This window comes from Syngnathus leptorhynchus, chromosome 6 (assembly GCF_054491065.1).
Source record: "Syngnathus leptorhynchus isolate UIUO chromosome 6, UIUO_Slep, whole genome shotgun sequence".
Classification (NCBI taxonomy): domain Eukaryota; kingdom Metazoa; phylum Chordata; class Actinopteri; order Syngnathiformes; family Syngnathidae; genus Syngnathus; species Syngnathus leptorhynchus.
Genome location: NC_141200.1, coordinates 12,876,459 through 12,902,647, shown reverse-complemented (window position 1 = coordinate 12,902,647; position 26,189 = coordinate 12,876,459). Strand labels below are relative to the sequence as shown.

The 26,189-nt window shown below is 40.1% G+C and overlaps 2 protein-coding genes across 6 annotated transcripts; one reads left to right on the top strand and one right to left on the bottom strand.

Annotated features, from left to right (window-relative positions):
* The first annotated feature begins 2,543 nt into the window (after positions 1-2,543).
* On the top strand, positions 2,544-13,954 carry snrkb (SNF related kinase b). 3 transcript variants are annotated; one of them, XM_085914507.1, is made up of 5 exons: positions 2,544-2,700; positions 3,623-3,936; positions 4,008-4,402; positions 10,412-10,553; positions 11,829-13,954. In XM_085914507.1, the coding sequence occupies exons 2-5, from the start codon at positions 3,716-3,718 to the stop codon at positions 12,826-12,828; spliced, it is 1,758 nt and encodes a 585-aa protein (XP_085770633.1). In that variant the 5' UTR covers positions 2,544-2,700; positions 3,623-3,715; the 3' UTR covers positions 12,829-13,954. The 3 variants fall into 3 exon arrangements, with proteins under 3 accessions (XP_085770633.1, XP_085770634.1, XP_085770635.1); XM_085914508.1 differs by lacking the exon at positions 2,544-2,700 and adding an exon at positions 2,901-3,112; XM_085914509.1 differs by lacking the exon at positions 2,544-2,700 and adding an exon at positions 3,199-3,240.
* On the bottom strand, positions 11,729-25,465 carry ano10b (anoctamin 10b). Of its 3 annotated transcripts, XM_085914505.1 has the most exons (17): positions 25,346-25,465; positions 25,163-25,261; positions 24,338-24,369; positions 24,122-24,223; positions 22,819-22,992; positions 22,168-22,305; positions 21,163-21,279; positions 19,903-20,019; positions 19,447-19,785; positions 19,106-19,288; positions 18,889-18,944; positions 18,732-18,806; positions 18,421-18,585; positions 17,739-17,930; positions 17,534-17,671; positions 16,350-16,466; positions 11,729-15,682 (listed from the first exon to the last, which is right to left on the bottom strand). In XM_085914505.1, the coding sequence occupies exons 3-17, from the start codon at positions 24,360-24,362 to the stop codon at positions 15,659-15,661; spliced, it is 1,962 nt and encodes a 653-aa protein (XP_085770631.1). In that variant the 5' UTR covers positions 24,363-24,369; positions 25,163-25,261; positions 25,346-25,465; the 3' UTR covers positions 11,729-15,658. The 3 variants fall into 3 exon arrangements, with proteins under 3 accessions (XP_085770631.1, XP_085770630.1, XP_085770632.1); XM_085914504.1 differs by having other exon boundaries at positions 24,122-24,369; XM_085914506.1 differs by lacking the exons at positions 24,338-24,369; positions 25,163-25,261; positions 25,346-25,465 and having other exon boundaries at positions 11,730-15,682; positions 22,819-23,035; positions 24,122-24,230.
* Between the last annotated feature and the right edge of the window lie 724 nt (positions 25,466-26,189).

The following is a 26,189-nucleotide window of genomic DNA, read 5'->3' as shown; positions in this document are numbered from 1 at the left end:
GGTTTAATGCCTAATGATGTAAAAGACTCAATTGGATTTAAAAAAAGATCCCAAGCGAGGCAAGACAGCGGACTTTGAAGGCTGCTCAGTCATTTAGTCTCTACCGCCATCGTGTGGTTGATGTGTGTACACTGTCATCACGGCGAACCAAAAGCGGGAAGATTTAGTATCAAGTTTGGATCTATCATCTATACACAAACAATTCGCAGTCACAATCTTACTTTTGAGCAATTTACAGTTTTCAGATAATTGAGAATGTGGGAGGGATCACAATAAGGCGGAGAAAGAAGATGCAGACTGCACACAGGAAGGTGTGTGCCAAGATATCAACTCAGAATATTTTGTCAATAAGGATGTACGTATGAATGTATTTTTATATTTATATATTTATTTTCATTCTGTCATCATGCTTATTATGAATGCCATATGAGGATATATTAATGTAGGAAGGTCTGTGCCAAGATATGAACTCAAAATATTTTGTCTTTAAGGATGTACGTATGAATGTATTTTTAGATTTATATATGTATTTTTATATTCTGTCATCATGCTTATCATGATATATTAATGTATTTAGTAATTTAAACTATAAATCTTACTTTCGTTACTAGTTACTTAATCTTGTTATTCATGAGGTGTTTCAGTACAAAAATAATAATAAAGTTGCCTGTTAAAAGACTTGCAGAAAATAAATGGCACCAAATTGGTACAATGGCGACAAATACTTTCGTTTGAGCTGTTTTATGCAACAATATAGTGGCATAAAATAAGAGGTTGAACAGTTTGCATGCATGTTCTCTCTGTCCTTAAGTAATTGTCTTCTTCCCATATTCCCCAAAAATGTATTTTAAGCTTAATTGAAGAGTGGAAATTGATGAGAGGTTTACGTGTATATGCACTGTAAAAACTAGCAAGTGAATTTTATTTTGTATTATTTAGTGATTAAATTTAATTACTTGTTTTAAAACCACAAAACAACTGTTAAGCAATATCACACTATAACGATTGATGGTCATTGTTTTCCAAAGTAAAAACAAGTGTTGGCAAATGTTTTATTTTGATTCGACACTATGATAAATCAGTCTGCTTTTGATAAGGACTCAAGGAATGAGAGAATTATTACTTTTGAGAGCCTGGAAGTAGAAAATTTTGACAGTCAATATGTCTCCAAAAAACTATTGGATAATTAAAGTACGAGGCGGGCGGGTCGGTGGTGCACTGGGTAGCACGTCCGCCTCACAGTTAGGAAGGTGTGGGTTCGATTCCACCTCTGGTTTGACATCCCTGTTTTAAGGGCTTGCGCAATTAGAAGTCGCCAGTGAGAAAGAAATGGTCATCACTAGATGAAACCAATGTTTTATTACAAATGAATTAAAATCAAATCACGTGACTAACCATGCATAACGGTAACAATTTGTGTACGACATGTACAACTAAACATAGCAAGTTCTCAACATGGAAACTAGAATAGATAAACTAGTTTATTGTGGACAAATTACTTTATGACCACGTTTTGATTTTTCTCAAAGTTTCCACATTTCTAATGAGTTGGATTATAAATGGAAACTCATTCCTCGCCCTAAACCCTTTAACCTTCCTGCAGTGTCAGGCCTTTACCAAAGGTGTCTCGGGAATGTGGCTCAACTTGGTTCCCCGTTTACTGGAGGCTTTGCTATTTGGAGAGAAAACAGACACGTTACATAACCGCTCCATTGAGCCTGCGGGAGCGAGACGGAATGCATTGACGTCACGAGGAAGGAAGGGCTCGCTCGCTCCCTCGCTCGCTCGCTCGCTCTCTCCCCCGCCGCTTTTATGGAAAGCCTTTTGAGCGTTTATTCCAAATCGTTGACATCCAGTTTAAGACCCATGAACTACTATGTCCTTTGCCCTTACGAGAAAGGCAATCGTAAAATAGCAAACAATTAACACTATGTATCTTTGTTAAGTTTTTTTTTCCTCTACATGAGCAACTTTTGACACAGGAAACCAATTTAGTACAAAACTACAGCTTTATTTACTTTTGTATTTGGTGCATTTTATACACATAGTGTTTCACATACTATTATTAAAAGTCAACATTTAATTCAATTTATAAACAAATTTAAGACATTTAAAAGCAAAAAAAAAAATAATAGTTCACTAGAATTTCAAAAGGAACGTTAAAGACACATTTGTTCCACTTTTGCGCCATATTATATTACCAATGAGGAGAAAGGGTGTACTAAATTCACCCTTAAGATGGATATCAAGAATATCTAATAAAAGTTCAAATGGCTTTATGGAAATCCGTTTCTGTAATTATTTTGTAAGTGTTCTACTAAGGTTTAATTTCATACCAGTAGGCCAAAAGTTACTGGTACTCGAAGAACAGAACCTGAGTTCTCTCTCTCTCTCTCTCTCTCGCTCGCTCGCTCGCTCGCTCTCTCTCTCTCTCTCTCTCTCTCTCGCTCTCTCTCTCTCGCGCGCTCTCTCTCGCGCGCTCTCTCTCTCTCACTCTCTCTCTCTCGCTCGCTCTCTCGCTCGCTCTCTCATTGGCTCTCCATTGCAGTGAGGAGGGAAATGTGTACGCGGAGAGACAACATGGAGCTGAGAGAAGGAAGCGGAGGACCCGTCGTCGACGACGGTGTTCATTTTTAAGTTCGGCGGTGACAGCGAGTCGGACCCCCGCGGGTTGATCTTCGCGATATGTTAGCATTGACGGTAAGTTTGATGGCGTCGTTATGAAATGTCCGCCGTAGCGTCCTTTGCTCGTGAAGCGTACGCTGGTCAAGCGGAAAGGAAGCCAGCCAGCCAGCAGGATGGCGGATTTGCCAAGTCGCGACTGCAGTTGTGGGCCGGCCAAGTAAACGAACAGCTGGCCGCGACACCCACAGTTGGCAGTTACGTGGGCGACACCACGACCAGAAACAATTAATCCTGTGCTTATTAACGCGACGAGGCCTCACTTTCACCCGCTGGTAGTTTGTCCACATGTAAACAGTGAGGTGAGGCCGTCGGATTGTGATGAGGATGGAGACAGATGATGCGAGCTTCGCGTGAGAAAGAAAATCGCGCTAACAGAAGAATGACGGACGGTGATGTCAGATGGACTCGTTACCCTTAGGGTGATCAGGTGATGACATCATTCGCGAAAACGTCACATTCGGACATTCTTGGTCAATCTAACATGGGAGCCTACACTTACACACTCAAGGCAGGCTTCCACTTACAAAGATCGATCAGACGTGCCATTTGTGCAGGGTGAGTGTAATTTGAGAAAGGCCGACAATGATCCCTCGTTCCACATAAGACAATGGAAAATGTTGGACACTAAGACATGTTTACTACTTATACTGAACGGTTTTGTAAATGAATCAAATTGCGATCCCCCCCCCAATCTTGCGATTGCAATTTAATATATGATTAGTTTTTCCAAGGTCTTCTACCCACATATTTTTGAACAAACGCACGCAATAAATTAGTGTGTATTACAATAAGCAATCCCAGATATATGCTTTGGTTTTACAATATTCAGGAAATTTCTGACATCTGGTATTAAACTCGATATTAAATGCACTGCTTCTTTATGGAAAATATCGAAACAAAATAAAAACTGTGTTTTTTTTTATCTTTGTACTGCTAGGCAACCCCCTTGCAGTGAGGATTTTTATCCAGCAAGTCTCTCCTTACAACCTCCCAAGGTTCTGCATACATCTAACCCTTTTTTGATGTCAACATGGAGTGCGGCGAGAACATCCCAGCCCAAGATGAACATCTTAAATCAGACCGATTGAATCTCAGCGGACTGTACCATGTGGGTCGGACCTTGGGGAGGGGCCACTATGCAGTGGTCAAACTGGCTCGACATGTCAACACAGGACAACTGGTTGCTATCAAGATGATTGACAAGACCAAACTCGATGTCATGGCGACAAGCCATCTCTTACAGGAAGTCAGGTATAGACTGCTTCTGCTATCTTCATATAAACCATGGATGGAAGATTATTTGTTGTTTCGATTATTTTCAGATGTATGAAGCGGGTGCAACATCCCAACGTGGTTCGCCTTTATGAGGTCATCGACACACCCACCACCCTCTACCTGGTCATGGAACTGGCCGAGGGGGGCGACTTGTACGATTACATCCTTCGCCACGAGACAGGCGTTGCTGAGGGCACCGCCAAACGCCATTTTGCCCAGATTGTGCGCGCGGTGGCGTACTGCCACGAGCTCCACGTGGTGCACCGAGACCTGAAGCCAGAGAATGTGGTGTTCTTTCCTCAGCAGGGGGCAGTGAAACTGACAGACTTTGGCTTCAGTAACCTATTCAAACCTGGGACCATGTTGGCCACTAGTTGTGGATCCTTGGCATATTCGGCACCAGAGATTTTGTTGGGCGAAGAGTATCATGCTCCAGCTGTGGGTAAGACTCTTAAGTAGACTTTTCTTATCCACATTGCACTAAATTGTCTCCTGCTTTTATCTCAGTTGGATGAACACACAAAATACAGTGATCCCATGAGATGCACCTGATTCAGTTAATACGTTTTTAGAGATATGTGCTGTCCGTCCACAAGTTTTTTTGCTTTGACTTGCAAGTGCAGGCTACGGCAGATACAAGAACTCTACGTCGGCAGTGACTCAATTCACTTCACAATAAATAGCTTAAATAACACTTAAGAACAGCCGACATTGTTTAAATAAATAAAATCTAAATGAAAAAACTCTTCGACTGCTCTCAGGTAGAAAAAGGATGAATAAAAATCATTTATTTAAAGACCAGTCGATATTTTCAGGTGCACAAGAGAAAACCGTCTCACGAGCAACAGATGTTGCTGGGACTCCAAAACAGCATTTAGCTAATTTAGCTCAGTGGCATAATCGGATGGAATTAGTTATTGCTTTTGACCGCTCTGATTTCGGACCAAGTTTCAGTTGGAAGACCTCGTGAATATTTGGCTGTTGTTGTGGTTTCACTGCTCTCCCGGGCTGAGTGAGCTCAGTAGCCGCGTGATATCTATGCGCTAGCATGTTTGACGTGTTAGCGTTCTCTCCCACAAACAGTTTTATTGAACACAAATGACAAATAACTTGCATCCGGATAACAACGCAGCCACCATCCTCTGTCGTCTTAATCAGAAATGTCTCCACATGGCCGACCCGAAAGTTTGCAAGTTCGGGTTTGTCCGTCATTGCCGTCAACTTGCGTGTGAAGTTACGCTACATTGAAATGCTTCTCGGAATTATAACATTCATGGTCAAACAGCGGTTCAGGATGACAGAACGAGTAGTTGAGCCAAAGTACTTTGAACTTTGATTTTCCGGTTTGGTTCAAAACCGTTACACCCCTACTCAGTCATATATTCTTTATCCTCTGCATAGAATGAATTCAGTCAGTGCTGCACTGATGAACTGAGAGAAATGTTGAGATGTTTTGGTGGTACTCACTGTATTTTTATTTATTTATTTTTTTACAAAGAACTGAAAGATCACTGAGACTGCCTGCTGAGCACGAGGTAGAATTCCTGTGAATGAGGGGATAGCCACAAGGATGCCACATTTGCACCAGGGAGACAGAATAGTTGACAATTTGGTGATGCGTTGGTCAAGAATCCTTCCATGACCTTTCCCTCTTCTGTATGTTCGTTCTCATTGCCTTATGTCCTAAATCGGGATTACTCGTACTATTTGTCCTTTCATATTCATCTGCTTGTGTGGCTGTGTGTAACGTGCATGTGTCTGCAAAGGATTAGATTGTGTATCTGGGTCAGTCCAAGCGAGCCAGCCAAGCGGGCACGTTCTGCAGTGGAGCCAAACACTGCAGTGTCTGCCTTGTCTGTATTTCTCATCGTGTGGGAACATTGTGTGGTGTTTGTCACACTTTTTGAGGACAGGAAATGGATGTCCTTGGTATTGTTTGGTGTAATGTCCTCTGAAGCCATGTAAGCAGGGTTTGGGTTCAGATTGGACCGTTGGGTCTTTCTTCTGTGTAACGTAAATGATGTGTAAGTACTCAGGCTTCATCCAGGGTTGGAAATTGATGGATGGAAGGATGTACGTTAGAACTAGGAGTGGGACAATATGGGTAACTCGTGATTTGATACTGTAGCGATATTTGGTTCACAATAATGATAATATCAAGATACATGATATATGCAATATTCTATATATAGCAAGAAATTTTAGGATACGCGACTCAAAAAGAAAAAATACCCATGAAAAAAATACTCATAAAAAGGAAAACGTCTCGTGCATTTATTCCAATGCAAAAAATAGAATGCACAAAATAAACACTTCATAGCTGGACACATCATGAACTTGCGTTATGTAAACCACAACAGTGCTTAATGAGACTGAAAACTGACCTGTTTTAGTTTAACAATCGCTAAACAAGATAATGGAAAAAATTGAATTAAATATTGGACCCATGCAACCAATTGTGTGCGGAATTATGTTCACCCGTCCAGTACCTGTGAAGTGGGAAGTGAGAGTAGTTCGCCGTGATAGCGAACGAGGTGGCTTTGCAAATTCGTAGTGTTGCTGTTATATTTTACCTTAGCAAAACAGTTCTTGCATATTACATAGCTAGTCATTCACAGAGCACATATAGAGACAGAAAACTATTAACACGCTCCTTCACTCATTGGGAAATGAACCCATGCTGCCTGTCAGGCAAGTAGTGACTACAACATCAATGCCTCATATGAAATATTGAAAATAAAAATGATGCATTCTAGCCATTGTTCAACTTTTATAAAGTAGAGGCAATTTTTCAGTAGGATTTTAACATTTTCAACCATCATACGTGTAAAAACAAGTTAACCATTGAAAATAGCGAAAGACAGTATAAAATTGAACATCTGAACTTGAAATGAATGACAGACACTTAGCGCAAAGGTGATTTGCTTCACAAGTGTGAATCTGTTTTTTGACATTTTTATCACATACAGTAAGTGCCAAAAAAGTCGTTGACCCTAATAAAAGTCAAGTCCCAATTTCTTCATATAGGGTTAGTCACAAAAAGTATCTGTATCTTGTGTGCTTGTATTTGCATGAGGTCTGAGTAAATAGCATGACTGTCTCCCCGCATAAATATTCAGATTTTTTTCAATTTGAAAATTGTGAACGTGAGTGGCAGTGATTATTTATCTCTTTGTCAGTCTTGTGATTGACATGTGATCAGTCTAATGTGTACCCTACCTTAAACTCAAGCCATCGATGTTCCTGCAAAAAAGCACTATCGATAGAAAACAGATTACGATATGAGCAAAAAAAACAAGCTAGCAAAACTCTGTGACAAAAATAAACGTTGCCTGCAGTTACATAATATTTGCCCATTACTGTGTGTAACTGTCCACAGAGTTAAGTGCAATTTCAGAAGGTTGTCGTGTAGTTGATTTGTTTGTGCTTTTATGAAAATTTATGTATTGTCATAATTGTTATGAGGCTGTTAGGAACATGAGCACAAAATCTGTCAGTAAAAAGACAGCGATACCAATTTACAGCCTTAAAATATTTATTGTGTTATTAGGGATGGGATTTCACCCCAAAATCTTTGGTAGCTTAATTTGACTAAAGTGAACCTTTTGGAATTTTTTATATCCCTGCATAAATTGGTCATAAAATGTTGTCTAATCTCCATCTAAATAACAAGAATTATTTTATAATAATCTGCTTCAACTAATACGGCACAACTTTCCTCATGGGGAATTGGTAAAAAACCCGAATGAGTGAATGAGATGCTGTGACTTGACATCAAGACAGTCATCCTAAATCAATTTTAATAATAAAACTTGATAACTATGAACAAAGTTGTCCAAAAAAAAAAGCCCAGCATCATATTTATGTCCTTCAGTTTCAGTTTTATAATTTCCAAGGGGACCAATCCACCAAAACATTTTGTTTAACTTTATCTTGCTGGTCTGGCATGCAATAACTAATTTTGCTGCGCTAGGGCATGATGTAACAGGGAATCAAACATTGAAAACCATCGTAAAAGATCCTTTTTAGAACATAGCAGACAAGAAACCCTTTGTCTGTTTTTAGATCATGCTGTGTGCTGCTCCTCTGTTTGTGTCAGCAAGGACACGCACACAGGCGCTCCAATTCAGCCCGTGTTGAGAAATTAATTGGCCCCAAGAAATCCTAACCAATTTGCCTATTTTTTAGCTTTATAATTCTAGCTCCTAGGGCTAATTGTCATCAAGTGTATTTCGGGGTTGAGTTAGAACTTCGTGCTTCTGAAAGACGTGCTTGAAAGTTGAACGATAGGGACTTTCATTAGGCACTGCCAAGTTGCACAATGAGTCATTTTAGGTAACTCATTGTTTTTCTCTGCTGCAATAATGCACCAATTACTAGCAAGTACTAGGGTAAGGCGGAATGAATGGTTATATGTTATTGCACGGTGTCTTAACATAGCAATGGTATCACTTTGCACTGTCACAAAAAACTACCGCACATTAAGACCTAATATGATATTAAATATATTTCTCGTATCACATATAAATGTGTAAATGTGTTATCGACTTAATAATACAACTATTTCAAAATGGTATCTCGGATTTTCACCCTATAGTAGACAGACTCGCGTTGGTTGACATAAGCTCCAAAATAAGTCTAAAATTAGTGAGGGCATTACTGTGTCAAAATTCAAATACCACCCAAACCTCGCAAGTACTAGCCATTGTATATTCAGTTATGAATGACCAGTACTGAGTAGTTATGCTGTATCATGACAATTTTGTGCGCTAACTATATGATTTGTTTAAAAATAGGAGTTAATTAAGTCCAATTTGAGTATGGAAAGTATGGAAAGCTGCTTAATATTGAAAGCTAAGTGTCCTATCACTGTATTGGTAGTCTGAGTGGTCAGTAGGCCAGTCATGGCCGGCTATAGTATGTACGTGCGATATTTCGTAGTGAGCTGGGAAAAGTACAGTACTCGGTGGCTTTTACACCCTGTTGCATAAGTGTTCTCTAAACAGACAAGTGTGACTGTGTACATTGTGCGCCGGTGACTGAGCTGACTTGTTTGAACTGTGATGGTGGACAATGGGCGTATGTTGATACACATGGGAGTGCTGTGTGTGCGGATTTGTGGATCATCAGTTTTCTATTGTTACATTAATCCTTTAAAACCAAATTAATGTACCATTAAAAACAATATACCATGAATTTGAGTACAGTTTGTTGTTAAGGATGTTTGATAGGTATTCATTCTTTAAATACTCACTCAAACCTCGAGTACATTTGACTTATAAAAGTTCATTTAACACAATGACAGATGATGCAGATGATGATCTGACAATGTGGCAAAATAGCACCAGCTACTGCTGAGAAAGACTTAATTTTTTTAAGTATCGGTGACAAGTATCGGCTGCCACCCCAATACCTGAAAAAGGCCCGCATCAGCCTGATACCTACTATCGTTACTCACGGTTGTATTTGTTATCGTTGGCCATCATGCATTAGATTGCGCTTGAAAATCTCTCTGCTCTTCATTCTAAAAGGCTTAAAATTGCAACCTGCAGAGTTGTTTGCAAAACACCGCTAAGCACATGGATGGCCCAGTTCAGTGTTTTTCTGTTCTAGAACATATCATGTTGTTGTTACTTGTGGCTCATTGCATGGACTAAAAGACAAAATGTTGTGACAGGCAACCTTTTAGTGTCATCATTTTTGGCATATTTGAAAATGCTGAAATGAATCTTTTTATTTATTTCATTTCTTTTTGTTTGCTCAAACCAAGGCACAAAAGTATTCAATGATTTTTTTCTGATCTGTAGCCTACCATCCAATTTAACCTCAATTTTATAAGCCTTTCATAAACCAAGCCTTTGCACAGGAAAAGACACGCTCGACCGCTTCCTGCATTATACGGTTCAAATGAAGCAACCTTGAAAGGGCAATGTCATGACAACACATATTAGATCACTGCTGTTTTATTGTTTTTTTCTAAAAAGAAAAAAATGCCATTTTCACCCTTCATATAGTCTATCTGGCTTGACATGTGCAGTGAGCTCTCATTTGCAGAAAAAAGAAAGAGCAAAAGAAATTTCATTCTCAAAATAGCACTGTATCATGAGAGCCGCGCGCACGCATGAAACCAGGAGGTGGAAGGGAAGGAAAGGGAGGGGGACCATAAGTGGAAATACATATTCAGACAGTATCCGCAAATGTGTGTCTGCCGGTGTGTGTCAGAAGTCAAGAGAACCAAAAAGCTTAAACACCATTTTCAGATGACTTTCATAGGTTTATAGCAGTAAGCTACACATGATGACTTTATTTTGCTTTTAAATGGCTTCACTTCTTGTTTGTGAAGGCTTTTAAATTTCAATTATTTGAGTGTATGAATTGCGTGATATAAATAAAGCTGCCTTGTCTTGTGCCTGACAGCATGTCTATATTGATTCTATTTTGTGTGTTGCAGATATCTGGTCTCTTGGGGTGATCTTATATATGTTAGTGTGCGGGGTTCCTCCCTTCCAGGAGGCCAACGACAGTGAGACGCTGGTAATGATTTTGGATTGTCGTTACTCCATCCCCGATCACATCTCAGGAGATTGCAAAGAGTAAGTACATGTGCGATGGTGATATTCCCCGCGTCAATCAAATGTCCCCTTTCAAAGCCGCTAAAAGAAAATGACTCTAACGCCATCACATCGTCATCGTTGCACTTCATTTATTATTATTACTCAAGGCTTCTGAGCATTTACTGCATAGATGTGAGTCACCCTGTGTTAAATAGCTAGTGACCGTAAAAGCATCTCATTAGTTTCAGCGAATAATTTTAGTGCTCTAGTTGGGCTGCACGCAGATATGCTTCATTAAATACTCGGCAGTCACTCGCCTCGAATTGCAGCAACGACTGCAGCAACACAAGTTTTGGTTTTTCATTGACCCCATTTTTTTTTTTTTTTTTACATTTGATCTGCCATATCAAAGCAAGCACATGAATGGAGTGGTTACATAGGTTCTGACTCACTGGCACTGGCTGGATGCAAGCCCTGTGGCCTCCTCCTCGTGTCCCAAGACAGCTGCAATAGGCTCCAGCTCACCGACCACCTTAATGTGGAGAAGCACTGTAGAAGATTTAGAAGGTTTATGTCCAACTTAACAAACGACCTCTTAATAATGTAAGTCTTATGCCAAAGTGGCCCTAAATTACCAACATTGCTTTTTATTTACCCAAATCATTTTTTTTCTATAATAGTTATTTGACTAGTAGCTAGAAATCGATGACACTTTATAGGTAATTGTTTGGATTTGTGAATAGAAACAATTGTTTTTATGTTAAGATGCATTCAGTTCTCATTTCAAATCATAAGAAATAAATCAGGACCTAAATTAAATGAAGCAACTACATAGTCCTTATTCGGACTGTATGTCTGCTTGAACATTTCAAAACACAAAAGGTTTCTGATTTCTGTCTAACTGTACATTGTTGTCATAATACAGCACTCATGTGCAGTAGTAGCAGCGGTAAGTTGCTTCTCATATATTTTTCCATCGAGTAAGCAACAATGTTGTCAGCCCAGTGTCTGGCTGTTTGACCACAAACACTGCAGGATATATCTGATCCAAAACAATCTGCACTCACATGGTCACATGATGGAGCATCTGAGCAGAACAGAACAACCTTTGGGATATTCTTAACATCTCATGAGCTTGCTTTTGTGGATTGCCCAAGAAAGTGGATGACACTCAGTTGCATTCATGACACATGAACAGAATGTTCCATGACCGATAATTCACTCAAGCCCTCATTAAAATTTTGATGGATGACACTGGTGTTTCACTTTTTTTGCACAGTATAATCTGATTGTGTGTGTTTTTTTTTTTCTCAGTCTGATCTCCAGGATGCTCCAGAAGGATCCATCAGTCCGAGCGTCGTTGCAAGAGATCGAGGCTCATCACTGGTTGCAGGGGTTGGACAATGTGCTGCTCAGCCCAGAGGCCCCTCCCCACTGGCTGTCAGGGGCTCTCTCCTCTACCTCGCCGCTTTCCCGAATGGTCGAGTCCGGCGACCTGCTCGCTGCCAAACCGCAGTCTTTACCGGCGCCGCGGCAGGTCAACCTGAGCTACTCGCTTCACCCGCCACCGGTAGAGGAACCTCGCATCACCAAGAACCTGCCGGCCCTCCTGCAGATCTGTGAGGAAGAGGAGGAGGAGGAGGAAGAAGAGGAGGAGGCCAACCTGGCCAAAGAGTGTGAAGGTTTGTTGTCTTTGTCTGAGCTACAGAAGGACACAGAGGTCACACAAGAAGGTGTGGACGATCAAGAGGAAAGGGAGGAGCAGGGTATGAGCCCGGAGGAGACGTTGGAGGATGAGGATGATGGTGCAGACATGGAAATAGAGCACACGCAAAGCACATGCGTGATTTCATACCAACCGGTCGCTCACCTAGACAATCACGTGAGTCACGCGCCTGAGCCCCCCTCCTCGTGTGAGGCTGAGGCCGCTTTGAGGGTGCCGTGCTGCCAGGGGTGGAGCGAGAAAGCCCCCCACCAAGAAACGGAGCCAAACAACAACTTCAATAAAGCCGCCTCCGCAACACCTAAGAAAGTAAAGACAAGCCGTAGAGGAAAAAAGGAACAGAGGATGGACACGGGCGCCAGGGAGGACTTTGTGACAGACAAATCTCAAGCACGCAATGGGACGGGGTCTTGGGACGAAGCCGCCAACGGCGCCAGGATGGAGCCGGCGGGAAAACGCCACAGCCTCAAACTGCGCGAGCGGCTCTTCCAGCTGCCCTTGTGTGAGAAAGCTCTGTCTTTCAATATCCCCACAAACAACAAAGCTAAGATTCTCCCACTGGCACAGTACAACTGTTGCCATGTGCTCTAGATGACATCGCCAGAGACGCACGCACACTCCCAGCTGACTGAGCGTGGTTCCAAGAGACATTCGAGTGCCCACTTGAGCCGAAAACACCACGTTAAGCTCCAGTTTGTCTCTAGCACAGTGACTTGAACATCGGTAGCCGCTTTGCGGCTTTGAGAGTGTAGCAAGCACACTGTACCTGCTCGTCCTGAAGAAGAGAAGAAGATGGTCCTTCATGAGGTTTCTACAATAAAGGCTTCACAGAAAAAAAAAAGTACTTGTTTCTTCTTCTCCTTCCCTTTGCACAACCCGTTTCTCTGGTTACAAACCTCTTAATATAAGCTGAGAGACTGTTACTATATGTTATGATATGCTATACGCGAGAAATATGCCTCAGACTGAGATGATTGTATCATTCTCCGTCCTCTTAACGTTCCGTCTGTGGCCCACTCGACCTATTAGTTTTTGTCGTCACGACCGGGACACTTTTCAAGTGTGCCACTCGTCATGGAAACCATGTGACTTGCTGTGCATGCTGTTACCGTTATTTATCACCGTATACCTCAATATCGTGTCTTGGCTTTTGCAGGACACTTGCTGTTGTCTTGTTACCTTGATTGCACACAGTACGGCACAGTTCCTGGTAGCTTCCTACTGTACATCTAAGGAATATGAGTTATGTGTCACATATTGATAGAGGAGTCACAACATGTATATTTGGTGTACTATTTTCACATCCACTCATGTTCTTATTTGAGGTGAAGATAATAAATGTAGATACATTTTGTACAGTGACAAGGGCCAAAGCTGTAGAATAAGCTACTGTACAGTATATGGTTTCCCCCTCAAGCTTGCAGAGCAACTTATTCGTGTTCATTTTTTTTTTTTTTTACAGTTTCTTGCCCAAACTGGGTATCCAACCTAATGGTTCCCGCTTATAGCGTGAAATCTGATTATGGCTCGTATTTCAGCAAACAATGTAAGGGTAAAATTTGTACCAAGAACAGATTATATATATAGAAGTAATTATTCCTACACTTGCCGCCTGCCTCTCCCTGGTGTGTTCTGTCTACTACTGCTTTGTAATTAGAGGACCTAGTCTCTCTGGAACCATGTACTTATTTTTCTGTATCTATTTATTAAAATTGATTAAATCAATGTTACCAATGTGCTCCGTGTCATTTGTGAAGAAGAAAAAGCAGCCTTATTTGTGTCTTTATTGTGATATATTTATATGTATATATATATATATATATATGTTCATTGTCATTTCAAGTTAACACATGCGCAACTTTTAATATAGTTGATGGCCACTGGGAGGTCGACCAACTTTATATTGTAAACAGCAAGGCGACATAAGCCAATGTTTGTATGATGGTCCATCTGTCAACATTGGAGAGTGAATGAATAGCACAATGTGCCAGAAGGCAAATTAGTGGTAATACTGCCAAATTAAGCAGTCATTAGTGACACAATACAAAATATAAAAGTGACTCCACATCTTACACACACAAAAAAAGAAAATATCACAATAGCATAGCTCAAGTTGTGTTGGTTTTTTTCTCATTGCGCTCAACAGCTAACAATCTAACTTAGCATTTTTTGTTTGTTTTTACGTGACACTGTACTCAATATTACTTCTATTGGCAACATCAGGATTGACTTTTTGTAATATTTGGGGGCATTTTAGCAGTTCCTAAATTCCTTACATTTTTATTTTTTAAGGTACCGAAACACAGACACCACATTCTGTTATCTTTGTTACCATAGAAGTACAGTGCTATACGTTCCTAAATCAAAAATTTGGTTGTAGCAAAGAGACCACCGGAGCAGCTATTAAGTAAACTGCTTGCTATTCACTTTGATATTTACCTCTTGTCAATCACTGTAGATTATCGATATCCTTAAAAAGGACATCGAACCAAGATCTTGTTAAGAATACAATGTCAGCATAATAATAAATATTTTTGTCTCTTCCTGACTCCCCTTTAACCAACTCACTCAAACGCTTGAACTGTAAGTTTCTTTGAAAGCAACTCTTGTACAACAAACAATATATACATTCAGTTTGCAGGATTTTTAGCAACAAATATTGAACATTCTAAACATTGTTTGAATTGCACTTTCAGTGTATGTGTGATCAAAAAAAAGTGCGACTCAGAGCGTGTATATTGTCGAAGCACCATGTGTGGTAATAGCAAGCCAAGAAGCTTGGTGGAATTAAAGCTGCCATTTGGAACCTTGGAGTCAAAGCTACCAACCAACACGGGGAGAAAGATTATTAGACAGCCTTTTCTTAATATAGGATCAGGAACACTTTTTAAAACATAATATATATTTAATATAATCATTTCCTAAAAGGCACATATTTCATGGAAGAGAGGATTGTTGTAATAATTAATTTAAAACATATATTGTATCTGTATGTCAATGTTATAAGGAAACCGTGCCTCATAATTAATGTTTTATTCGAAACAAATATGCGCTCCAACTTTCTTTTTTAACATTTCATAATTCCTCTTTCTGTGCCTGCAAATTGCACTTTTATAAGTGACCTTTTTCGCTTTTATTTCGAATTTGAGTTTATTCAACTCAAGAGTACAAAAGTCTGAAGGATTTTTTAAAACCACATTGAAAAGCATTTTCAAGACACTTTACTGTTGTGAATTTCAAATAAAATGTGTTCTTTTTTTTTTTTTAATTAATAAAAAAAAAAGAGCTTGTGATTTGTCTCCAAAGTGTAAAATGGCACCTTTAAAAGTACATACGATGAGTACGTATACGGGCACAGCAACACTAGTGAAACTAAAAGATTATTCTTTTTGAGTCCAGTGACTCAATTTTTGAAACAGATTCAGGACTCTTCAGAAGGCAGGTTCTGGAAGAGAAAACAATCATACATTTTACAAGTGAAAACTAAACTCATTCAAGACAATTAACAACACTGACTTTGCCTTTGTGCACCTCCATAATAAAATTTGAAAGATCCTAACTAAGATGTTGTGGAAGTAGACTTTCAGCATAAATTTAAGAGTACACAATGTCATGGCTTTAAGAATTACAGAGATATTATGCAATATCTCTATTTACAGGGTCTCACTCAGATCAACAAACATCATGGCATAACACGAGCAATGGCTATTTTTTCTCAGCTGACTGTCCCGTGAGGCAGTGGGCCCTACATTTGGTCTTCAAAGAGCTTTTTTGAACGAGGAAATTAAGCCAAATGATGAGACCAAAGAAGACCTGTGTTTAGAAGTTTGACCTTTTCATGAGTATCCTTGATTTCATTTATCTCCCTCACCAAGCAGGCCTACCAAACTTGGGGTTTTAAGTATAATTTGTCATATATTTATAATCAGATTTTTCAGCCAAATAATAGCCTCCTTCACTTGGACAAAAATGTCCTTGGGCTTTATACTCGAGTCACATGGCTTCCAAATGCCAACTTTGTAATCAACTGATCAATGATACCAACTCCAGACTGCCACTATCTGCATCATTCATCTTGAAGTCACAAGGAAAGGGACCATAATTGGGCTGACCTTCTGTCGTAACGCCTGCATGGATGTATACTGCATGCGGGCTTTCTTTTTTTTAATCCAGTTCGGCTCATCTGGAATCAGGGCTGCCACAGTCACCTTAACTATGATGAGAATATGCTGCAAAAATAAGAGAAAAATCTGTCAAACGTGCACTCTGAGAAATAAGTCGTGGCATTGTTCATTTTTAAAATGGAAGTCGATCCCCAAATTTTCTTTGTAACAATGTGTTCTGTGCAGCCCAACTTGTTGTGTTCTGATTAATGTTTTGTTGTTGGAATATGAAATAAACAGGTAAAATTGACCTGTTTTTATCCATCTCAGGGGGCAGCCATTTCGCAACTTGCTGTCAACTGCAAATGACATCACAGTTGCCAGGTCTCAGTTCACAACCAATCATGCCTCAGCTTAAAACAAGTGGTGAACTGTGATTGGTTGTGACCTGAGACCTGGCAACTGTGATGTCATTTTCAGTCAAGAGCAAGTTGCAAAATGGCCGCCCCCTGAGATGGATAAAGACAGGCGAACTTTGCTGCTAAACTGATATTCCATAAACAAAACTATCACAACACTATGTCTCAACTAGTTGGGCTTCACAGAACATATTATGACAAAGAACATTTTAGGGTTTACTTCCTCTTTAAGTTTCTATTTAATTTGATTTTAATGACACAATTCTCCAAACTGTGCAATTGAAATTCTCCACATTGTGTAATTTAGGTTCCTTAAATCAACATAAATGTGTGAACTTCAAGAGCAATGAAATGGAAATTGTTAAAAATATGAATATGGCTAAAATATGGCAAGCTGTGAATTAAAATGGTCAAAATTGATTTGATAAATGGTAAGCTTCTCCACTAGGTGTAAAGTACATAATTATTTCAATACAAGTCCAATGAGTAGCGGTAATGCAACATGTTTGTCAACAACATTTGAAACTGAAGGACTTTCCCAGCATGCCATGCTGCATTTGTAAATAGTTGTAGACTTCAACTTTGATTAGAGGTAAGTAGGCCTACTCGTTCTATTGTTAATGTCACTTATTGTTTGTGTTCTCCTGTTGTGTCTTACTTAGTACTACAAACACATTGGAGGAATTCATAATGACTATATAAATTTGTTAAGTATTTTAAACACAATGGACTTAGCCCTTAAAACGTCTGTGAGTGTGCACGGGTAAATCATACCTCAGCCAAAATGGCCATCAGCATAATGTCGCTGCTGCTCATCTGTCCCTCGTGCTGCATCCTTTGAAACTGCGGTGACAGTGTTAGCAGCCAGCAGTTAGACACCACGGCGACGAAACTCAGGATCTCAAACGCAATCTGGAGGACGACACAATGACACCTGTAATCTCGAGTCACAATTCCGCACGCTGCGTTATCTCCTGACCTGCCATACACCCATATTAGCCACGGGGGTAGAGAACGGCTTGCGGAAGAGCTTGCAGATCTTGTAGGCGTCGGAGCGGATCTCCGTTACGTTGTTGATGAGCAGCAGCACGGCCGTCAGAGGGTACACGCATGAGAAAAGACTCAGATAGCCAAACTGCACCAGGAGCTCAATGTACTCTGCAAAGAGGCCCTGGCGGTGGAAAACATGACGTTGTCAAAGACTCCTTGCCAACTTCTCAGAGAAATCAAGTATCTTGTCACAGTAGTGCATGGGTGTCAAACTCATTTTTTTCACGGGCCGCATTGTAGTCATAGCTTCTTTTGAAGGGCCATTATGACTGTCAACCCAAATAAATGTATGGGCACCTCATATTATATACAGTAAAAGCTACAAAATAAACTGACAAATAACTCGTTTTCAAATCGGTAAAAACTGGTCAAATATTTTTAACTAAACTGAAGACAATTTGCAATTCCAGTAATGAAACACCAATTTGATGCACAATTTGTCTTCGCGGGCCACATAAAATGATGTGGCGGGCCGTATCTGGCCCCCAGGCCTTGAGTTTGACACCTGAACTCTCTGCAGTTCTGCTTGCTTTTTGGCTTTGACATAAAAGCAGAGGCGTCACACCCCTTGGTGTCATCGTCATCATTTCATATTTATAAAGTGCACTCACGGGGAACACTGGCAGCGTGATTTGATTCCTAAATTTGTCCTCCTCTGGGTCATCTTCGCTCTCCGACCTGTGAGGGGCACTAACGAAGCGATCCACAAGGAAGGGGATCACCACTTCTGTCACTTGGTTTACCAACTGAGTCACGATCAGCAAAGACGCCAGGCGCTAGACATAAAATATAAATTATTCACGCGGGCTACCAGACCAGATTTTGTTGTTGTTGTTCAATTTGATAGTTTATACTATTTCTTTCCAAAAAAGGCTTTGCATTTATTGTACTTATGTGTAGTAGAGCGGAGGCCAGCTGTCACCTTGCGAAGCAACGGCACATCTTGCTTGACAAATGCAATGTGGAAGAGGACTGCAAAGTAGTTGAAGAATGTGAACTGATGAAGGAGGATATAAAACAGCAGAGTCAGCAGACAGTTGGATGATGTAATAATGCTCATGACAAAGGCGGAAACTCACCACCAACACTTTGGCTGTCAGATGATTCTGGAAGGCAGACTCTTCTCTGTGGTTCTCTGATATCAAATGTTTTTTTTTTCGTTATATAAACCAAGAGTGACAAAATTAACTTGCTATCTGGGCACAATGGAGTGAACATCTTATCTTTGAATCTTTATCTTGTCACTCGAGGGCTTGGATAAGTTGCTGAATACAATTAGTCTTGTTGCACACTTACCAAATTCAGTCAAAGACTGGGCCACTGTTTTGTAACCAGTCGCCAGCGCATTTGTGTAGACGATGTGAAGCACAGAGGGTGCGTAGAGTAACGTCTGAGACACCACCGAGTCCCATTCTTCGTGGATCCACATCACTTGGTTCTCCGCCCAGTAAAAACACAGCATACCCAGGAGCACCATCCCTGCACACGTATGTGAAACTGGAGTGATGAATAATCGCTTATTTGTGTGACACTCTCTTATGTAATTGTGTTCTGATCTCTAAGACATGAATAGAAAAAAAAAATCATCAAGAATTTTGAAATCCTTTAACCCAGTCAGGCGTCAAGTCGAGTCATACCCAGAAACAGTCCGACCACCGGGACGGAGACCAGAGCCATCCGCAGATCCCTCTGCCATTCGGGAAACAGTGGCTCCATACGACCGGTGACAGTGTTCATCCCAAGATCGCCGTGGAAACCGGGTCGAGGTTCCGCAAAGCGCTCGGCGAGGTGAAGGGTCCCCCAGCGGTAGGAATTGGAGGAGCTACGACGCTTCCACAGTTCCATGAACACGGTGGACCAGAGCATGCTGAACACAGCTTGGATCATGTGACCACTGACCCCGAGTCCGGCGTCCTCCTCGTGGATCTCGGCCTGTGAGCCGGCCACAGCCTCAACCGCTTCCTTCTGCACCTCACCTGGGATCAATACGAAACATTTTTTGAAAAAAGTTATCTTTAAAACCTAAAGAACACTGTTATGTGTCTACCACAACAATATAAATGATAATTAACAAAACCTTTGCACATACTTACTGGAAAAGTAGGTAATGAAAAGGCCCAGAATAGCCAGTGGCAATAGAGACCAAGTGTAGAAATCGAGGAAGCTGAAGTAGAATCCTACTGTGCTTCCAAAATATGCATTGACTGAATCTGATAGTCAAGTAGACAAAGAAAGATATAAAATACGTATGGACACAGATATAGCACAAATCAATCACGCCATTTCAAACACAAAGAAAGTAACAATGGTTACTGATCACTTCAAATTTTAAGTCCTGTTAAATTGAGGTGATGTCCACTCATCAGTCACAAATTTTAGGTATTGATGCAAAATTGGATGATACAATTCAATATTTGAATAAATTTACCTTTACAAATATAATATTGCTCAGTTAGTTTGGATTGAGGCCGTATGATGCAGTGCAATCACTGCAAAGTGCAACCACAATATTACAGATATTGTTAAATTGGAACTCCTCTGATATCATCACTCAAACCATATTTTTTATTGCCTAAAAGTAGAATTTGGATATGTTGAAAAACCGTATTGGTTCTGGACAGAAGTAACTGATGTTGTGGTGAGTAGGTGGACATAGTTTCGACTGGTGAGGAATAAACACAACCCTCTTGTGTTCCCACAAAGGGCAGCCATCTTGTGGTAGGACAACGCAATCCCTTACTGTGATCTTATTAGTGGGGGAATGGAATCCCTCCAGTCGTACATTCATTTTCTGCCACTCATTCAGACTTGGGGTCGCAGTGATTGGCTGAAGAGAAGAGGCCTTGTATTGTACTTGTATTGTGAATTTATGATCATTACTGGGATGTACATGAAAATGTCACTAAACATTCATGTACAGCAACTTAAAAAGGAAGTCAACTCCTAAATTGTCTTAGTAATAATATCTTCTGTGCAGCCCAACTAGTCGATAAACAGACACGGTGTTCTGATTCATCTTTTGTTTGTAGAATATGATATATTTGGGGTTTTTTTTATATTCAAATATTTATTTGTGAGCGCTGGGCTGCCACTTTCGGCGACTGAAAATGACATCACAATTGCCAGGTCTTATAACCAATCACGTCTCACCAGTTTTCTGAAGATGAACCGTGATTGGTTGTGACCTGAGACCTGGCAACTATGATTTTCAGTCAATGGCAAAAGGCAAAATGGCCGCCCGGGATTCGCTGAGGGGTACACTTGCCCGCCTTGTGTGTCGACACCGGTTTGATTCCCGAATATGACGGATGTGTGTGTTTGTGTGTGTGTGTTAGTCATGCGCATCCACCTACCCAATGGTTGTGACAGCTGGTTCCCAGAATACCAGGATTTACTGAGCTCTTTCAGTTTTGCCTTGTTATGAAGAGGGAACGTGTCCACAACCACGCCAGCGGAGATCATCTTATGCCCTGCAAAACCACTCAGGGTTACTCATTTCAGCAAAACAACACATGGGGGGGGGGGGGGAAAGTCCTAAACCTTGCAGCAACCAAGCCATTACCATGACTGTAGAGTGACATACACACTGACAGAGATGCTGAGGGAAGCATTTTCATAATTGAAAGTGAGAAGCCAAGAACCACTGAGATCAGCAACTCACAGACATGGTTTGTAGTGCTAACTGGATTGTGGCGGAGATTTGACAGCAAAAAACAACAACACACCTTTCATTACAGTTTAGAATCATTTCTGGCTTTTTTAGGGGAAGGGGGCTGGGTGATGTCAGTTGATCAAATATGATAAAGTTGTACATAAAAGTCTATGTGTATTACAAACAATAACATCACATTCCAAACAATAATAGCTATATTGTTAATTGATGATTACAGCAACTCTTGATACAACTCTTGTAAGGGGCCTCGTGAATGTGCTATGTTGTTGCTGTTAAGTCTCATTAAAAATAGAATTGAAATTGGCAAAAATCCATGAAGTACCTTTATATAAACTATCAATATAAACTATGCATGTGTGGTGCAGGTATTATTTCTGTCCACTTAGGGGCCCTCATCCTTACTTTCTTCACTCCAGGATGTGTAACTTGGAATATATGTATCAACATATGTTGGGCATGGGTTGTTGAGTAACATCAGAGGGAGAAAAATATTCGATATGAAGAAACACCCGCAAAATAAAATTAGATAGGTGTGATTTAAAAATCGGCGATATAAGTGAAACAACAATTAACGAAGCTCGAGAAGATGAAGCATATTCTAATAGATGTGTATGACAGAGATAAATAAATACTGATCATTGTCTACTATGATTTTTATTCTATTCTATATTCCTGCGGGACTCACAGATGTTGTCTCGGTGCTGTAAGGCGTATTTGTCAGCCAGACCAGGTATCCTCACATCCCTCCGCGCACGCAGACCCTCCAACTCATACTTGACAATGTACTGTTTCTCGGCCACCGTCAGGAACATCTCCATGTCGTCTGTTAAACAGGGTTAGAAAAGCTCTATTTAGGCGTTATACAGTAAAACATCTAACTCGTGTCCACAAAAATTTCACAAAAAAAAAAACTCACAAAAAACTAGAGCAGACCTTTCAATCATTTGAGATTTGATCAAAAGACTCCAAATGTTTCCGAGGAAATTTAATGATAAAGCAAAATCTAATGTTTTCCATCTGATTCATTTAAGATTCATTTCATTTGATACATTTCCTTGATCTTAACACGTTCAAGAAAACAAATTTTTTTAAATGAAACATTTCCTTCTGTGTTTTTATTTTATTAAAAAGTGTTTTTATTACATAATGTTAATAATTATCATAATTACTAATATTTTTTTAACTTTTAAAAAAAAATAATAATTTCAGTTGTTCTCAGGTGAAGTATCTTCAAAAATTTTAACTACTCTGAATAATTTATTACAAATTGTATCAGATGTGTTGTATTACTATCAATTATTTTTATATTCTTCCATCAGTCAGTGTACTGGTTTACCTGAGTGTCTAAAGTTCTCTCTGTTGTCGTATGAGAAGGTCTCCATTTCACCGTTCTTAAACGTCTTACAGAGACCCAACTCCTCGGTAGCCTGCAGCAATGTGCACCGTGGGGCGGAGACCATGATGATGTCACCAGTGGCATCTTCACCTGGGTGGGCCAGCAATGCTGCACCTGGGAGAGTTGAGGAGAGTTATCCACACTCTCTTTTTGAAATCTATGCCCCAAAGTGGAAAGAACACAAGAGGAAACATGATTGGCTTTTCTTTTTGTAATGAGATGTAAACTGCTGCTCTGGAAAAAAAAATCCACCTTCTCCAATGAGTTTTGAGTTAACATGTTGGTGTGACATCCAACCAAGCAAACATTTTTGTTTGTTTTTCTTTTGGATATCCATGCACCTCAAATTTATGCAAGGGCTGGGATAGTTCAACCACAATGTGCTGAAACAAATATTAGGCTTCATCAGGGCTTAGGTTTTATAATAGTATATAATATGATATATGTATGTCCTAAATGTAAATAAACAAATAAATAAAATAAATAAATGTAAAGACGGACATTATGCTAACATGTACTTTTATTTTGTTTTTAACCCACATAGCATGCCCAAAATAATTGGTACACAACACAATTTGTTTTCTACATTTAACTTAACCATCTAATCTCATATATGTTTCTGTTTTACCAACACCATTATTATTTATATATTGTTATTATTATATCTTAAAAAAATTATAAAATGTTCCATAGTAATAATATTGAAATACAGGGTAATAATAATAATAATAATAATATAATAATAAATGTTCATGCTCCTTCCAACGTATTTAAAAAAAACAACATATTTTTAAAAAAACAACAAAGCTTTCCCTCTGGTCCTACATCAGTATTTTTAGATTCTTGATTGTCTATTTAACCTTCACCTTCCTCAGTTAATGAATTTCCTCATGGTTTCATTCAGGTACCTTTCCGAAGCTTACTCGTACAGGGTTGTTTTCCCAACCCACTTGTTTGGGTAGCTGTTTGAGACTTTTTCAGATTGGGGTACTTTTATCTAAAAGATTGGATTTGAGCAGCCTCTCGAGTAGAAGCCAGTTTTTTCATTCATTCATTCATTCAGTCCGTCAGTCCGTCGTGTTGACATATGGTATAACTTCAGGATCGCGTGGAAGTCATCCGGAGTTTCATTTTATGATTATCATTTTTGTATGTCTTTCCTTCTACTACTACTAAGAGAGCACTTCATAATTAAAGACAATGTCTGTGTGTACAAATTCATTGCGTGCATAAAGAACCTCACCTCCATCTTTTTGTGGCGTTCCAATCAATTTGATGAGCCACCTTTTGGTCTCAGGTCGGACGTTCTCGCCAAGTTTCACCAGAACCAGTGGCTCAACCCACTCTGAAACACAGCAAGGGCAGCTAACCTTTGTCCATCCTGGCCCCGTTGTCGCAATACCCGGGGCCTTGTCACTCTGTAACTTCTCAGGGCGCTCTTCGGAGACAATTACCACACCTTCGTCAAATTCTGCCTTACTCATGATGGCACTGAGAAGAAGAAAGTGGGAAAGCAATCTTCAAACAAATGTGGTCTCAGTAACATGTCCCGATTTGCCAAATTGTTTCTTAGGAAGGAAAGAGCAAGAGAGAGCGAAAAAGAGAGAGAGATTATATTATTTTGTAATCAACATGATGCCTCCTCCTCAAAATCTTCATTTGAAGGATTCAGTTTGTGTATTTTGTTGAACAGAATGGTGAAGTGGATGATTTAAAAATGCTGGAGATTCTGCCTAAAGTTGTGACACTGCCTGTTGAAATCTGGATTCAGACAAAGAGCCTAATGTGGTGCTCGTGGCATTGATCAAGCTTATTTACACAGCATTCCAAATGATGTCCCTCCTCTAGTGTTAATGGCTCGTTGATGATCTTTTTTAGCTCAATGAAAAGGCCTAAATATCAGCACAAAGTCTCAAGTGTGATACAGTGCAGCCAGTTGTGTAGCACTGCAGCAAACAACACACGTTTAGATATTATCTTGCTTTTTGATAGTGTACTGGAGCTCATTTGATTATGCAAGTGTACCAAATGAAATGAACAGCGAGTGTATTACATAATAATAATAACACAACAAGCCAACTTTGGGATTTTATTGTGAGCCCCCCCCCCCCATATGCAGCACTATACATTTATAGACAGGAAGTTGTTTTGTACACGTAGCAAACTGTAATGCAATGACATACTGAGAAGCCATAAAAGGCTAGAGGAGCCATGCACTCATCTTATTTGGACAGCCAAGGAGGGAGAGAAAGTGACTTGAAGTGACAAATTGAGAATACAACACCTGGTAGGGCCTGGATGATGATGATGAGTGTCTGGTCTCCAGTCCTCTAGCAGGCCGCCAGCAGGCCCACCAAACTACAACACACCACACCCCCTCCTCCTGTTAGGGGACGAGAAGAAAGGTTTCTCTAGTCAGCTTCAGTGAAAACACAGCAGAAATGACACCCGATGACTGCACACTCACTTAGAGCCAGAGCCCTCGTAGCTTTCTTGGTCTCTTCGTATGTGCAGTATGGCAAGAATGCAGAGAAACTTCCCTACACTGCAGGGTGTGGACTGTAGAGGCTTGTTTGGTTTATACTGGGCTCCTCCCTCAGGCCTTACTGCTGCCTTACTGCTGCCATCGTTGCAACTCTGGGTCCTACTGCTCAACCCGACTGCTTGACTGTCACTGCAAATGCAGCTCGTGTTTGGGAGAATAATCGGAACTGAGCCAGTCAGACTGTCATAAAAACATTGGGGGGGGAGAAAAAATCAAAGTAAATCTGATAGAGGTCGCCACATATGAGCAAAAAAATTGCCTGCAGTAAGAACCTTGTCTTAGTTTCATACTGCACAAATGTTGTTGTTAGATAGAAAAACATTTCTCGACAATAGCCATAGAAAGTTCTGTTTGAAGTTTGCCTTTCCACCTATGAGACACAACAAATGTGGAAGAAAGTGCTCTCATCAGATGAGACACAAAAAGAACTTTCTGGGCTAATTGTAAAACGATATGTTTGGTGTAAAAAGTAACACTGCAAATGGCGGCGTCATGGTTCGTGGTGTTTTATTTTTTCAGCAGGCGCAGGGAAGATGGAGTTGATCAGTGGATGGACGGAGCCAAATAAGGGAACATTTTGGAAGGAAACCTGTTGGAGTTTGCAAAATAACCGAGACTGGGACATCACATACAAATAAGTTAATGATCCTAAACCTAAAGCAAAATTTACAATTGACTGGTTGAAAACTAAACATAAATGAATGCAATGGTCAAGTGAAAATCCAGACTTAAACCCAATTGAGACTCTGTGGAAAGCTCTGAAAAC